The 16,690-nt window shown below is 43.4% G+C and overlaps 1 protein-coding gene across 2 annotated transcripts in view; it reads left to right on the top strand.

The window, feature by feature from the left end:
• Positions 1–16,690, top strand: part of FBXW8 (F-box and WD repeat domain containing 8) — a 529,940-nt gene that overhangs the window by 326,436 nt on the left and 186,814 nt on the right. For both annotated transcript variants that reach the window (XR_013602517.1, XM_078667126.1), the window contains exons 6-7: positions 1,659–1,855; positions 11,307–11,516. Coding sequence is in view for 1 of the 2 variants with exons in the window: in XM_078667126.1 (XP_078523252.1) it covers positions 1,659–1,855; positions 11,307–11,516 (407 nt within the window). In the remaining variant the exon portion in view is untranslated. The remainder of the gene's footprint in view (positions 1–1,658; positions 1,856–11,306; positions 11,517–16,690) is intronic.

Genomic DNA, 16,690 nt, shown 5'->3' with positions numbered 1-16,690 from the left:
AATGCCATCGACCATACTGGACCTACTCTCCATGTGGCAGAAGATATACTCTTCATGTCTGGGGCTTAGGTTCCAATGGCCAGAGAGCAGTACTTAAGTTGTGAACTATGGTCACCTTAGTTATTGGGTGGAAAAATGTCTTCATACATGAAACTCCGTGGTTGAAAAGAGCTTTATTGAAAGCGTGGGAAAGATGGAGGCTGCGAGGTCCTGGCAGTGGTACCTTTTGGTAGTTCTAAGGCTGGAGATGTGGCCGGTGCAGTGCAGCTGAAGACATTTACACAAGAGAGCGAGGAGTATGGTCTACCACGAATTCAGGATTACTGTTCCATGCAACTGAGACATGACTTGCCTCGAGTGCACGTGACGGGAAGAACATGCCTGAGGCCTTCCTTCGAAAGAATGGCAGTGGGAGAAAAGTTAACAAGGGCTGCCATATCGTCTGTTTACAGGACACTAGTGAACAATACAGCTGACACCTTAGGTAAAGACAGTGAAAAGGGGCCTAGCTCATCGAAGGGAAAAAGCTCACTGCTTATGCCAAAAGAATTGGTGTGGAAAAAAGTGGGTGACCACCTAAGTTCCGGAGAACATCGGGCCTGACGGTAGATTTACGCCGTGTTGGATTGAGGGTAGAGAAGGGACAACCAGGAGCCAAGCTGTAGTATACCTGATGGAGTGCTATGCAGGGCAAGCATCAACAGGAGGGGGTAGTGGCGAATAAGTGCCTAGTCGTCTAGCGTTTCTTCATTTCCCCCCCCCCATCCTTGCCGACTCGCACACAAAGGTTTAAAGGGAAAAAAAACGACAGTTTTAAACCACAATGAATTGTGTGACAAACTGATATGAAGGGCCTGCGTAGTTTTTCATCTGAGTGTAAAAAAAAGATTTTCCCTTGGAAAACCCAATAAAAGCATGTAATAAAAAGAAAACTGGTGGAATATTATTTTTCCTATACAAGAGGAGAAATGCTGTGTTGAGTCGTGTTCAGTTTTAGATAGCTGGACGTTATCTAACTTGGTGGGGATCAGCAAGAACGACAATATGCAAGTCAGCTTACACTGTTTCTCCTACCTTGGCTCAGAGGTAATTTCTCCGAATATTGGTTATAAAGAGCGAATTAGCACACCTCTCCCTCTCTGAAAGGTTCGGTGTTACTTCCACACTGCAGCAGTGCATACTTCTAATTGTAAAATGCAGTTCATTAACTCTGAGTACATACATATCACACTTTTGCTTTGCTGAAACCTGAATGTTTAAAGAAGGTATGTGTTTGCCTGCTCACTTTGGCTCTCTTTAAAGAGCGATTGCTATGCTTGTTTTTATTTAAGCAAACAGCACTATTACAACCTTTACTTTTCTTATTATTTTTGCGAGCAGGCTATTTTACAATTGCAATGCTGAGCAAAACAGTCAAGTAACTCGCCTATAAGGCAAAAGTAGTAAGGTTATGGATAACGAAAACTTGATTTGAAACATTTGTCATTATTGCTTTTATAGTATTTTCTTTAGTACTGTGAAGTAAAGCCCCTTGTTGCTATCGAAACAATAAAAAGACAGTCAATGGAAAAGGGATTTAATATGAATAGAAATGAAGGAATCCATGTGGTCAGCGATCATTTCACTACAATCCTATTATTTTTTCTCCCTCTCTCCAGGTACCATTGATGTCTGGAGTTTAATGATTGGACGGGAGCCCGTGCATCATTACCAGCATAATCAGAAGATACAGGCATTGGCCCTGGACACAGAAGGTGTAGCCATAGCCACAGCCTCTGGCTTCCAGATCAAGGTGGAAAGCCCAGATGATAGAGGATATTGGAAAACCTCAGCTCAATTTACAATCCAGAAACTGGTGAGTCCGCTCTAGTTATACCTGAAAGAGGGCACCTCTTATCTGCAAGACACCTGTGGCCATGCTGCACAAGTGCCCTGGGGTGCCGCCGGTGTGTGCACCCGTGTTTTGGACCGCTGCTGCTCTTTGTAATTGCAGAAGGGTGACCCACACTTTTTCAGTTTCTTCTGTGATACAGATCACGCCAACACCACATTTGTGCCAGTATGTTGTCCAGTGGGCATTCCTTCATTTGCATGGGACATGGACCCAGGCAAGTGAGGGAACACTTTGCCCCGGTTTCTGTGCTATTTTACATACAGATTTACAGAGGCAATGGACCTGTTAGGGCAAAATACTGACCGTGCACCACAAGGAGGTGGAACACAGTCAGTTCACCCGCCCCAAAGGTGATCGTAAGATGGTGGAAAAATGGGCCCCATGAACCCTTTCTAACATTCCCCTGCAGGTGGGAGCAGTCACTCATTGCACATATCTGCAGGTAGGCTCTGTCATCCTTTGAAAAGCAGGCCAGGTTGCACTATGTAGACAGACTGGCTGCTTTAGCATCCGTTCTGCCTTTTACTAATGCACTGGCTCCAGGGTAGGGGCACGAACTTGAGTCTGCACTGGAAGTAGAACATTATGTGTAATATGGCAAACTGACCAGGTCTGTGCCTGGTGTATCCAGTGTAAGGGGTGCAGAGGCACATGAATATGGCCCCTGGAGTTTTGATAGGCTATAAATATAGTTTGAAGAAGTTTAAATTCATCGGCTTCAGGGACATTCATCTATTGATGGATTTTGATTCATTGAGCTACTGCAGTTAACAGAACCTTGAAGGAAGATGTGTTGCCCAAGCTAGTAATTGATTGTGTTTTGTATGTGTACAAACCTTCAAGCTTTCTTTTTTGTCTTTCCAGCTAGTTTAATGTTTGTGTTTGTGTTTGTGTTGTGAGAGTCTTTCTTCCTCAGAGACGCCATAGTTAATCTTGCCACTAACAAGAGTAGAGTGATTAATGTACCCAACTTGGGGCCTTTGTAATGTAAGCATGGGATCTGTGAGCAACTCAATTCCTCTCATAACACAAATAAATAGCAACTTGCTACAGTATAGCTGACTTGTGGACACCTCTATTGTATTTTTGTTTTGGGGGTACTTTTGCCTCCTGCCTTTCTATTTCTAGCATAAACCAGATTGCAATATTTTCACTTGCAGTACTTGTCATTACATATTCTTCAACATTCCCATCTTCAGCTTTATTTACCAAGTGTAATGTGTGACAGCAATTTTCCTTTTCCTCTTCCTTCTTTCACACCTGTCTCGTCATTCATATTACACTGAATGCATGCTCAGCTGAAATATGTAGTATTTCATTCTGATGGATACTTGTAACCACAGATTCTTCACCTTAGATTACTCCCCAGGTGCCAGATTGGATTCGGAAAGCTTTCACTTATAATGCTAGCATGCACTGCTAGGTGGCTCTTTGCAGCTCCACGTTAACTCCATACTACCACAGAAGTGATGACACGGGCTGCATATAAGCTCCACCCTTGCACGCTGATGTCCGTTTCTTTCTTATTGTGCTCTCTGATGTGGATCTTCAACTCCGTTACCAATTTTATCAGCCTGTCGATAACTCCTAAAACAAGATAATCCATTTACAATGGCGCAGCAAATTGAACCCTTTAAGGATGGAAACTTGGCTCTCTTTCGGCTCCCTCTGACACCCCTTTGGGCCCCAAGGAGCCGCTGGGGCCTACGTCGGGTTATCGCCGGAAAATAGGTTTTCTTTGCCATTTAAACTCCTCCGGCACATTACAGGCTCCATACTGGCTCTGGGACAGACTTCCACCCACCCAACCCACTCATTTATACTCTGAGACAGACTTTCACACACCTCACCTTGTGTTTGATTTTCTCCCTTACCAACACTGGTACGAGTGCTGCTAGCACCAGAGGATGATCCGGTTGCTGGTTTCGGTCTGACCCCAAACCGACATCAAAAAGATCCCAACTAATGTCACGCTACAAAATTACTCAAGTGCAACCCTTTACCCTACTGCCTGATTTTAATCCAAAGCTCCTACTAGAGCCGGTGTGTGCTCAGAGGTTCCATTATCTTTTTAGCTCAGATTTTGATCAAAGCTTCCAAAACCCAAAGATGATGGTGGTGGGTATGGGAATAATTTACCACCTCATTATGATTATAGCAATTTTTACAATGGCTTACGAGAGGACAGTGGGCTTGATACTTCCCCTGATACAGTGGTAAATCCACTATTTGGACCTCCAATGGAAGAGAGTGCATTCATTGCAGTGGTAATTCGATGAGCAGCTGAAGACTTGGACCTACAAGTGCCCTCTATTGAGGTTAAGACAAATGTCCTTATGGAAATCTTATAGCCTGGGCCATCCACAACTGAGCGCTTGCTACCTTCCAATGAGGCCCTTACTAACATCTTGATTGGCCCCCGGTAAAAGTCCTGTTCTTGTCCACCAGTGAAAAGGCCAGACGTCAATAACAGGAAACGTTCAACCCTAATAATTTTCTGGAAACATCCTATTCCAGAGAGTCTAGTTGTTCAGGCTTCAAACAGCAAGATGAGCCTCAATTTTTCCCCCATGACACCCCCCACCCCCCATCAGATAGGGAGTATGAGATATCTGAGGCAGTCGGAAAATGAGTGTTAAAGTGATGGAAGCACATAGACCGCTTGCAGTGGTCCAACACACGTCTCTATTGAAAAGGTCAACAGCTGTACAGAGCCCAGAAGATAGCTTCACCTGTCAAATATTCAAGTCATCACACTTGGGCATTCTTACCTGGAGCATAGAATTAGCCAATGAAGATGGCACACACACTAGCTGAATAACGAAGTCCTAACCACCATTACCAAAGCAGAATGTTTACATTCTCAAAGACAATGACATAATCACAACCACAAGACCACACCACATATCTCCCCCTTTACACACAACAAACGACCCTACAACACAAAGATGATCTAACAAATAAACATGTAGCAAGCTTAATCAGCAAATCTTTTAGGCACTCTTTTGACACATAAACTTCTCTGTAAATGATCCATGTGATCGGCAGTCCCCAGATGGTTCCCATGAACAGGAAGGCCCGAAGTAGACTTCTTAATCACCTGATCATTGTGATCCACTTCACCCTTTAAAACTCTGGCATCATTCACCACCTCGGATGTTTCTAAATTGTTACTCGTGCCAATGTATTTATCTGATTTACACACCTTCGCTACACAGGACATATTCCACCACTGACCACTGGAAATCAGAACAGAAGTGCCGCTCACGTTCATCACCTAAATGACATCCCTAAACTTCGATAAACCTTTCCTCAACAACGAGTGATCTTTAATGCGGACCCAGTTTTCCACTTGTACAGTCATGTACAGGCTTTCGCCTTTTAAGGCCATGACCTAATGTCAACACAAGGATCAAGGACCCATAAATAGGACAAGCTTAACCTCACACTTCTTCCCCTCATTACTTCAAAAGGAATCGGTCCCATAACTGAGTGCTGTGCAGTGCGATATTTCCCATATGTTATCCCTGATAGCATCAGCACAATCAACATGTTGCTTCAGAGCACTCAGGATACATTCCATCAGAACTTTGTTAAAGCTCTCCAATTTGCCCTCGAATAGGGAACAGTATGATGGGGGTGTGAGTGTGTTTAACCCCATTTTTCTTTACAAATTCTTGCATGACTGCAGAAGTTAATTGTACAATATTGTCTGACAAAACTTAAGCGAGTATTTTATCCCTAGAAAACACTTCCTTAAAATGTTTTCATAACAATGACAGTATTAGGTTTAGCAACACCCTTCACTTCCACCCATCTTGACAGATGGTCAATCATAATGATTAGATACCTCATGTGAACTGGCAGTACATGGAAGGGGCCCAAATACTCAATAGACTATTTTTGCCATATATTTTCCAGACAGAAGACACTCTAGGTTCTGGAAATGATGTAACTAAATGCTGATAACATTGCCACACGAATGTACGTTCCATGCTTGGCCACCAGTATGTACACCACACATGCCTTTTTGTGGCAGTTGCCCTCAATGCGCATTTCAATAAATCTTCGTCTGTAGCATGCAGGAGGAACTCATTTGTCTCCTCTGCATAAAACGCCACTTTCCAAGGACAACTCATCAGTGATTTTCCATTAATGTTGCAAACTCGACATCACAGTCTTTTCCTTAGGCCAACCTTTCAAAATGAACTCCATAACTTCTTGTAAGTCACTATCACTGACCACCTCCTTACACTACCCATCAATGTTCTCGCACACAATGTGGTCTTCTACACATAATCATGCACTCTTCTACCTCTTCTTCTTCTACAGAATCCGATTGATCACTCATAGGTAGTCTAGATAAACAGTCTGCTTTGCAGTTCCTCCTCCAGCAACATGACACTTCAAAGTTGAATTCCAACAACTTCATGGATAACCTGGCCAATCTTGCTGTTTTCTTTATCTTGACACCCTTGAGAATATCCACCAATGGTTTATGATCTGTTCTCAAGCAAAACATTCTACCCCATAAGTACGGTTTGATTTTCTTGACTCTCCAAGTACATGCAAGCATTTCTTTCTTGATAACGGATACCCAGTCTCAATCTCAGTCTATCTCCGAGAAGCTAGCCTAGTATTGAGATCCGTCAATGCGAACTGTTTATTTGGCTGATATACTAATTCACTGTGAGACATAGCCAGCGCGACCTGTCTGGCAGCCCTAAAAGACCTTAGGGCTTCACTTGCTCAAACTTTTCAGTATGGTAAAAATGGGGCCAGCTACGTGGTTTGTGCTGGCCTTGATAGTGCTGAGTCAAGGAAGGAAGGAAGGCCGGCTTCAGTGTGTTGCTCTGCTACCATACGGGGATGTGCTCCGCAGGACTCTCTGGAGACGTACAGGCTTCTTTCATGGATATGCCTGTTGATTGCTCATGTGTGTTTTGCGAAATGCCTTTTTTGCCTTGGAACATTTTAAAGAAGTTAGAGCCACTGCACAGTCCCTGTTATTTTTCTTAACCCCTCCCAGAAACTTTCCTCGCCAGTTTTGGAACTTTGGAGGCTAGCCTAGGGGGCTGTTGTATCGACAGTGCCAGTCTACCTTGTCATTGCTGCAGTCACCCCAGTCCTCCTGAGGCCAGGTACGTGGATATGGCAGGCATCATGCAGGCCACCAAGGGCATCAGTCCAACCATTCCACTTCCCTGGCGGTACGAGCCACCAAGCCTTTGAGCTTGCCATTATTGGCTCACAATCACCGTATGTGAGGCAGGATCCAGCACTTCCATGGTGGCGATCCATCACACCCTTCAAATTGTTCAGTATGGCCAAGCCCAACCCTTTGTTTCTTCTTCACCGACTTTTATATCCCTACATCAGAGCATATCTCAGATTCCTGTCAATTCTGTTGCACCAGGTGTGAGTTTTGCTTTTAAATGGACTATCGACAAGATTACGAATTCAGAAGTAGGGGATGGCTGCTACTGTTGCTATTTCCTTGTGTCGAAAAAAATGGGGTGCTTCAGCCCACCTTAGATTTGTGTTCTCTGAATGCCTTCCTGCGGAACGACACGCTCAAAATGCTCACTCTGGTCAAGATTCTGTCTGCCCTAGACCTAAGTAACAGGATTGTGTACTTGGACCTGCAGATGCTGTCCCACAGAGTTTACCTGTGGTTCAGAGTAAGCCCGGAGTATTTTCAGTATGCAATGCTCCCCTTCAGCCATGCCAGTGATCCTTGGGCATTCATGAAAGTAATGCTGGTGGTCACTGCTCATCTTCAGAGGTTGGGGATACCTGTTTGTGGCTGCTGAAAGCAGCCTCTGCACAGTCAGTCAGAGACCATCATAAGACAACAGGGAACCTCCTGACATTGTAGTTCATGATCAGCAAGTCAAATTGCACCGGGCTCCTTTTCGTTCTGTCATTGCAGCTGTCCTGGGTACGGTGCAGTTCAGGGTTTTCCTTTCTTTGCAATGAGTCCAGAACATTTGGGCTGGGATCCCAATATTCAAGTCATGGTCTTGGACCTTGTGTGAGCAGCTCTCAAGCTTCTTGGCCTTTTGGCCCTGCATCCCCTTTGTAAACCACGCCAGGTTGCAAATGCTGGCTTCCCAATCGAATTTGAAGTTTCAGTGGTCTTGCACCATGGAAACTTAGTAAATGCCATTTAAATTTCAGCTGAGTCCACACTCAGTCTACAGTAGTGGATGCAGTGCCCGTAATTTTCCCATCCCCTCTCGCTTCCAAACCCATATCTGACATTTGTGGGTTGAGTAGGCCAATTGGGGGAGGTGAAAATTTGAAGACTCTGGCAGAAACCCAACTCCATGTCACTCAGTTGAAGTTGCAGGCCATTCATTTGGCGTTAAAGGCCTTCCTGCCGACCATCAAGGAGAGGCTAGTGCAGATTCTTATTGACAGTTCTACTGCCACATGGTACTGCAACAAGTAGGGTGTAGAAAAGATGCTAGTCCTGTGCCAGGAGCCTCTGCACCTAAAGTTGCCTGGAATATCACAGCATTTTCCTGATGGTTTACCACCTGGTAGGATCCATGAAAGCCAGGCTACTGACCGCAAACAGCACTGTTAGGCAGATTACTAATGGCATCTACATTCTGAGGTCGCACAGAGCATCTTTTGGCAGTGAAGAGGATCCTGTCTAGAACTTTTCACCACCTTCGAGAGTGTGCAGTATCAAAAGATTTGCATTTTGGAATTTCCGCAAAGAGACTCTCCAAAAGATGTATTAAGGTTGGATAGGAACATGAAACTTCTATACTCATTCTACCATGCCTTGCCTTCCAGAATTCTGAAAAAGATCAGGAACAACTGAGCCCAAATCATCTTAGTGGTTTCATATAGGGCCAGGAGAGTGTGGTACCAGGAACTTCTTGGCTTGACCATTTGCCCTCTGAACTGGCTACTGCTTCGGAGGATAACAGGGTCCTTCACTAAAACCTGCGTAATCTGTTTCTCCATGCATGGAGATTGAGCAGAGACAATTGACTGGGTGGCAGATCATACCTGAAGTGGAGGACATCCTTATGCCCCTAAGTGACCTCCTACAAAGTTAATTTATGCTGGGTGCTGGGACAAATTTGTGGCCTGGTGTGGAGTACGCAAGATAGAACAATTCCAGGCCAAACTGCTGGATGTTTTATTGTTTGTTTTGCCTTCGACCTAGTGTGGACTTACAGTGGGCACTGTTTAAGGTTATTTGTCAGGTTTTTTTGGTCGTTTTTGTGTTTTCCGATCCACCTGTCCTTGTTTAAATCACTTTAATGCAATTTATTAAAGGTTTAACATGCATGTTCCCTGCCAAAAGATTGTGATGCCACAGTGGGACCGTAAAATGATCTTCATGTTTCTCATAGGTACGTCACTCAAGCCAATGCAGAGCTGCTCGCTGCGTTTTCTGACTCTCAAGACTGTTCTACATTGCCATCACTTCAGCTCATCGCATGAATGATCGTAAGGCTTTATCGGTGCAGCCGCTCTACACCACCTTTTTCCCAGCCAAATTGGCGCTAAGGAATCGTCGGCCTCCTTGCCTAGCATTGTGTCTCTAATGCACTTTGGGCAACACATCATCCTACCAGCATTCTTCACCCCTCAAAAGAGGAGGAGAGGCTCCAACAGTTGGACCTTAAGAGGGTTTTAAGATGTCACATTGTTCATTCCATGGATCATTGTTTAGATGATCAGCGTTTTGTGGGGTTCTCTGAGGTGAAGAAAGGGGACCCTTTTGAGGTGGATAGACCTCTGCATTCCGACCGGTTGCTCAAGAAGCAGCCTCCAGAAGGTCTGAGGGCTCATTCCACAAGAGCCAAGACTTCTACTACTGCATTGGCACATGGTGTGCCTGTTCCTGATGTCTACCATGCTGCAACGTGAGCACCAGGGCACGCATTCACAGAACATTCCTGCCTTGACAACCAGGCCTGAAAGTAAGAACATTTCTACCGTTGTGTCCTGCAGGATTTTTTGATCTGAGCCCACTCCACAAACCATCCACATTGCAGAGGTCCCGCTTTGAAATCTAGAAGAGGAGAAGTCTGCAGTTAGAGATATCCATCAAAAGAATAGGTTGCTTACCTTTGGTAACTCTCTTCAGGTGGATATTCTATCTAACCACAGATTCCTCACCGTAAAATACTGCCCAAGTGGCTGACTGGGGAGTACTATAGGTAACATCTGTGTTGATTGTTTGAATCTATGTAACTCTTTTATTGTACTTTGTAGCAGATAGTAGTAACCCATCAGACATTAGCCTACAGTGTTCACCATACCCATTTTGGTCTTTTACCCAGTGTATAGCTTTATTTATCCTAGACACTCTTAATTAAATCTGTACCATTGGTTGCATCTAATGTGATATTTCTGCAGGTACTAATACTTTATGGGCTAGAATGAGTTTCTGAAAACAGCACAAAAACCAGCGCTCAGTCTGAAAAGAGAGCATTATTGTCCGTACAGCTTCCAGCGCGTTGACCAGAAATGAACAAACATTTAACACCCTAATTAGATAATTCCAAGCTGCCAAGCAATTCCTCTTCCAATATTTTATGATCATTGGCATCACCTAAATTCTATGGATTTGGACAGTGGACATAGCCCCCTCTGAAGAGGTCCACTGATCATTGCATAATCTTTTATATTTACAAACCAGCCCTGCCTGAGGCACCAAACATAAACACAGCCAAAGCCAAGGAAACGGCTTAGGCCCAGTGCAGCAGCTGCTTTAGACCCATTCATGCCCAAATATGTGGATGCCCTGCTCATATGGAGGTTCGTTACTCATTTCACGCATCCATCTGGTTATGCTCTGCTTCCAGGTACACACATAAGCCCAGTCATAGAGCCTTTTACTTCCAAGGCATTATTATCCCAGAGCTGGAGGAGCATTCATCAGCCTGTTTTGCCTCTTTCAAGCCTTTTGTCTATCATGCAACATAGTCAATAATTAAGTTATTGAAGGCTAAATTAACAATAGGTAGAAATGTTTCCCGAGTTGCTGTTCAAGGCCCTTTCTGTCCAAGTCTGCCCACCAAACTTCTCACCCTCGCCATTTTTTCACCTCCCCGGCTCACTTCTTTTCTGAAAGCACTTTTGCCCAGGACTCTACTCCAAAGTGGTTCCATATGTGAAAAGTTTCTATTTCCGAATAATATTTTATGCTATTATCATTCTGTATTTTTGTACTCGGCTATGCTAGGGAGCTGGTGTATAGTTGAATTTGAGAAATATTGTATCCATTTAGTCAGTATTTTGTTAAGATAATTTCAAATTTTTCTTTTGACAATATTTTCATGTATGCTCGTGTGAATGGTTTGAACAGTGCTTTGGGTTGCTTACAGACATGAGGCAACATAAATTCAATTATTGCTGTTGTGCACTTTTTGTTTTTTAGGTGAACTTTCTTCATCTTGTTCCTGACACTGGTGGCATTCCTGTCAGTGTGGCAGCTGCTGAGGAAGAGGTGTACTTGCTGAGGAGTGGGCAGCCGAGCCAGGTCCTCCATTCCGTGTATGGGCATCCCGTCACATGTCTAGATGTCTCCCCTACTGTGGCCGTCTTCGGAGTCAAAAGCTATGGCTGGATGATGAATGAAGGGAACAAGGTATTCCGATAAATTCACACTCATTAAAATGTGATAATGTATACTTTTCAAACCACTCTAGATATTTGTTGGGACTAAGACATTGAGATCTTATTCTATGATGTTTGAGCCAGGCGTAAGTAGGGTTTGGCAAGAGTAGTTTTCAGGCTGTATCTATGTTGCAATAAGTAAGAAGGATCAACTTAACACAAGATTCAGGTTGACAATTCTCACTGAAGGTAGTTATAAGGAGTAAAGAGGGGCGATATATGTCCATTAATTAGCAACCTATGCACGGATTCATAATGCCAGTTCACTGCCTGAACCATGGTCAGTGGGGAATTTGGGAAGAGACCTGTGGTCACGTCATTGCTGGTAGAGTTTTTTATATGGTGAGGATTCCTAAACTTGATAGCCTAGATGAAATTGCCAACAGACGGAAGGAGACTCCTGCTAATAATCCTTGATGTTTCCAATGTCCGCCCAAGAGGCTATGTCCGTAGAATACAGGGGGAGCAACGGGTTGATTTACCTTTCTTGTCCTCTTGGACTATTTGCGCGTATGCCCCTGTTGCCAAGTGCATTCTGGGAATATTTGAAATACTCTGATACAACAATAACATGACCTTACTAAGCCTAGAGCTTGGATGAGTAGGAATGGATTTGTATACTAGGTATGTAGTAAAATCATTCTCAAACACATGTTCGAGTCTCTTTTGAGGATAACTATAACCATTATGGAAAGGCCTTAAGGCTTCAAGTAGGGGGAGATAATGATTGGCGCAGTAACTTAAAAGGGGGTGACCCCAGTATGCATGGGGTTTGTGGGACTGACTTTGTGTCCTGGAGGAAAATCCTGATGTGGCAAAACAGCCTTAAAGCACATGCTGAATTGGAAACCACAGGATGAAAAATAATTAGCACATTGTAAATGTCCCTTCCAGTTTTATTGGCTTTCTCTTAGAATAGAGGTAATGTCTCAGAGTGTCCGGTGGGACTGAACATTCCTGAATTAAATCAGAGCCACAGGGATAATTTGGAGACCCTGGTCAAGATGACTATCAAGGGCACACACGGATGTAAAGCACCAGACAGGTATAGTTTCAGTGCAAAATTCTACAAAATATGCAGGGAACCTAACTGCCTAGAGGCTGGCCAACAGGATAGCTCAGTAGGTTCCACTTTGTCTGCTTCTATGATCAGTAGGTCACCGGTTTGCCTCCCCTTTAAGGCTGACTGTTTACTCGTAGTGCTTTGAAATGGTAGATGTGTTATCAAGTGCTACATAAAAGCTTCTTATTAATAACAGTGATGCCAATGGAAGTTCAGATATTTGTCACAAAAATAGAGCACTTTGCATGAAAAAGTATTTATATTGTATTGTACAGATCAAATTAGTTATTACTTCATTATAGAATAATAAATCCGTTCATATAATCTGATAATCAGACACGGAAGAACATTATTTTTAGTAAAGGACATCCATGTCAAATATAAAATGAAATGTGTAAATGCCCTGCCACCAGAGAGTATGTATCAGTGTAACAATTAGAGGCTTGATTACCTTTTTAACCACAAAAAAACAGAAGAGAAACATAAAATGCAAGTTCCAAAATTGTCCAAAGTACTGCACATTATATACATGTGACTTCAATGTCATCTTGTATTGGTACATGTCCAGTGGAAGTTGGGCCAGCAATTATTTTGTTATAAGTATGGCAGTGGTTACCTTTGTCTGATATGATACGTTTTATGCATGAGACCATCCAATAGAAGCAAGTATTACATAAGGCCCTTCTCATTCCTGGGCAAGTGTCAATGCTTTTCGACCCCACTGATTCTGGGGTTCCCGCAGTACTGGGAACTGGGGAGTCCATATAAAAAACAAAATGGAGTAGGTGGGCTAAACATATTTAGAATTTTTATTCTAGGATATAGTAAATGTGATGGCTAATATAAAAGGCATACCTTTCTCTTTGTGCTCATCGAGTGCCTAAACTGAGGATATTAGGAAAGTCGATCAAACTTTGCTGCAAAAGAACATATTTGTCTCATGAAACCTATGAAGGAAAGTTTTGTGTGACTCATTGTACCTGCTTTTCGGGAGTGGGGGTGGGGATGCAGTGTTTGTTCATTAAGCACCTCAAATATTACAACCATCTGGCCTCTGTAAAAGGAAAACAGAGGCAGAGGCAGTTGGCAAAGGTGGGTAAGGCCAATTGGGGGGAAGAAGTCTTACTTTTTGGATTGTTGTAGCGTGTTCAGTAAGCTGCTAGGGCGTTTATCCTCATGTGCACTCAGTGATGAACTAATCAGTTGCTCTTTGTGGCAAGGAGTGAAATGGTCCACAGCGTCTTCCGAGGAAAAATAAAAAAGAGTAAAAATTACATTGAGTGAAATAAAAATCATAAATAAGTAAAGTACGAACACGTGTCTGTCTCAAGGGAAGTTAAAAAAAAGTGTCATCCAAGTTGCACATCAAAATGGGATGTAAATCAAAAGTATTTTGGTAAAAATAGTAGGAAAACTGATAAGCAAGTCATTCAGCAAAGGCTTACGTTATGAATAAGTGAGTTACTGGCACCTCAAAAGGGGCAAGAATATTCAAATATTCTGAATTTCTTGAATCTCGTTGAGACCAGTCATAGTGGTATCAAAACGCATTATCAAAGATGCTTCTTCTCTGAATTGTTTCTGTATCGCCTCCTCTGGGGTCTTTGGTAATGGTTTCTATCTCTGTCCACCTCATCTCAGGCACATGAGCACTGTCTCTGCATGGCCACAGAGGGGATGTGTGGAGCATCACAGGGAATCTGCATTAATCCACTCGTAGTCGGCGGGGCAGCCACCACATGCTGTTTTTAGCACATGATCCTGTCACTTTACTACTTTGCTGTTTTAGAGTGGTCTTGTAAAAATATTGCAATTGTACTTGTACCAAAGTTGAGGCACAAGTGGAGGCTTTGGGGATCACCCAAAGGGCCTGTCAACCTGTTTGAAAACCTGGAAGATAAAGAAGGGCATCCACCAACCATCAGTGGCCTATTATTTTCCCTGCCTTAAATTCTGTTCCCGGCAGAAGCACACAAGACAGATGCATTTTTTGTTACTGAAACGTCTATTGCGTTCTTCTAACCCACAACTGAAGCTACGATTCTGCAGTGTTTTGAAAGGCTGAATTGTGATAGGTCCAGCAGGCAGGATTGCGTGGCAGCAGTCACATTTAACAATGCAGTGAGTGCCTCTCTCTGACCATCAACTTCTTGTAACACTGGTTTGTACATGTCAGCTAGACGTGGTCTAATCAAATATCTTAACTGACTGTGTGGCAGCCTAAAGTCAATTCTTCTTGGAAAGCTTTATTGATCTGTGCAGCCTAACCTCACTTCCCTGGCCATTGGCTTCAGAGCCTTGAATTTCTATGCTAACGACCTGTTCTGTTGCTCGGCTCCTAATTTAGGTAGGCTTATTGAAAACCGGGAAGCAACGTGCTTTACAATAGGTCCAGACTCATTGATATGAGGCAGGTTACATTCATGGCCAGATATTGGCTAGCCCAGCATCCCTCTCCAACACATCTTCCTGATCTGTGTCATGGTCAGACCGCGTCCTGGTTCAATTCGACTTTGTTGTTCCAGCATAAATGTAATCATGTTCTATTCCTGCTGACGTGATAATGGATAACCTGACATGGTTATCCATTGCAAATGGAGCGAGTTTTATTCAGAGTCAGAGAAGGGCTGTCTCCAACTTTATGATTATACGTGACTACATTTAAGTGGTGAAAAGAGTTGAGAAAGAATGTGTTAACATCGAATCTAATGTTTTCAAATCCACCTGGTATCCCTTATTTTGACCTCTACAACTTGCAGTTGAGCGGTAACATTTCCCCAGAGAAAAAATGCAAGGTGCGGTGTAGGTATTTCTCCAGGCGGTATTCTTGCAGAGCTTAGCATATGCATTGTCAGCAGTGCCTTTGCGGTCCTGAAATCTCACTAGCTTGAGAAATCCTGCCCGATATGGGCCCTGCTGGATATGGTTCCTACAGTTATCTCAGCTTCATCATCTACCTGTTGCTCAAGACAGATGTTGTTGCTTCCTTGTGTAACAGGACTTTGTAACACCTCTTCTGAGAAAGGCTGGCTTGGATTTTTAAACAAAATCAGGAAACAACATGAGGCCATATTTTTCTTTGCTTTCTAGGGAAGCAAACACTCTTAGATTGGTTGGAAGCCATATTTTGCACTAGCCACGACTTTTAATCTGTCTTGATTGCCACACTAGGTTGTCTGCATGCCACTTCCGGCCACAAGGTAGCGGCTGGGCTAGTACTTCTTGTAGTGTCCACTGCACTGATTATGGTTTAATGCTTTATTTTACCAAAATGTATTTGCCCAGCAGGACTTGCAGGTCCTACCCTGTAATGGATTGGATTCCTCAGTGACTAAAATTTGGTATGTCACCCCCAAGCTGCAAAGTCTGTGAATTTCCATTTTCTTAACTTTTAAGTGGAAGTACCTAGGGCAATCAATCCTTTCTTTCGGCTCCAGTATGGTTACCTACGCAGACAACATGCATTTTCTACTGAGACTTGATGAACTCCCCTCTCACACCATGAGTTGCATGGCAAAGAGTTTGACTGACATTCATAACTGCAGGGGAGCCAAAGGCCCGAAAATGAGTAATTCCAGAACAGAGGATCTTTCATTGAGAGAGAGTAAGTTCTGCTGCACCAGCAAGCTATGGTCACAACACTTAAGTCCGTTGCCCTCTCTGGTTTGCATGGTCAAGGATAGGGGTGTCATTTTTGCTAAAATACCTGCTATTCACACCTCCATTACCTACCCAAGATCCTACCCTTAATTCTGTTTGAGATGCACTCTACAATCATTGGTATCTGTGTCTATTTACAAATGGATCATGGTAATGCTTTTGCCTTCATGGATCTTTAATTGCTAGTGTTCAGAATATGGAACAAATTGGTAGTCAAACTGGTTTAATATGTCTCACGAATTTGACTGTGTGATGGATGCTAGGCGTCTCGCCACTGGCACCTGGAAAATCGCGCCTATTATGACACTGCATCAGCTTCCTTGAGGAAGTTGTTGAACCCCAAATGTCCTTTGACATGAGTTTGCAAGTTGTGCTTGAGGGTAACAAGTTCAGTGTTTCAAGCCGGCTCATTGTGGGATGGA

The sequence above is a fragment of the Lissotriton helveticus genome, chromosome 11, assembly GCF_964261635.1.
Source record: "Lissotriton helveticus chromosome 11, aLisHel1.1, whole genome shotgun sequence".
In the NCBI taxonomy this organism is placed as follows: domain Eukaryota; kingdom Metazoa; phylum Chordata; class Amphibia; order Caudata; family Salamandridae; genus Lissotriton; species Lissotriton helveticus.
This window is presented reverse-complemented; position numbering and strand designations above follow the sequence as displayed.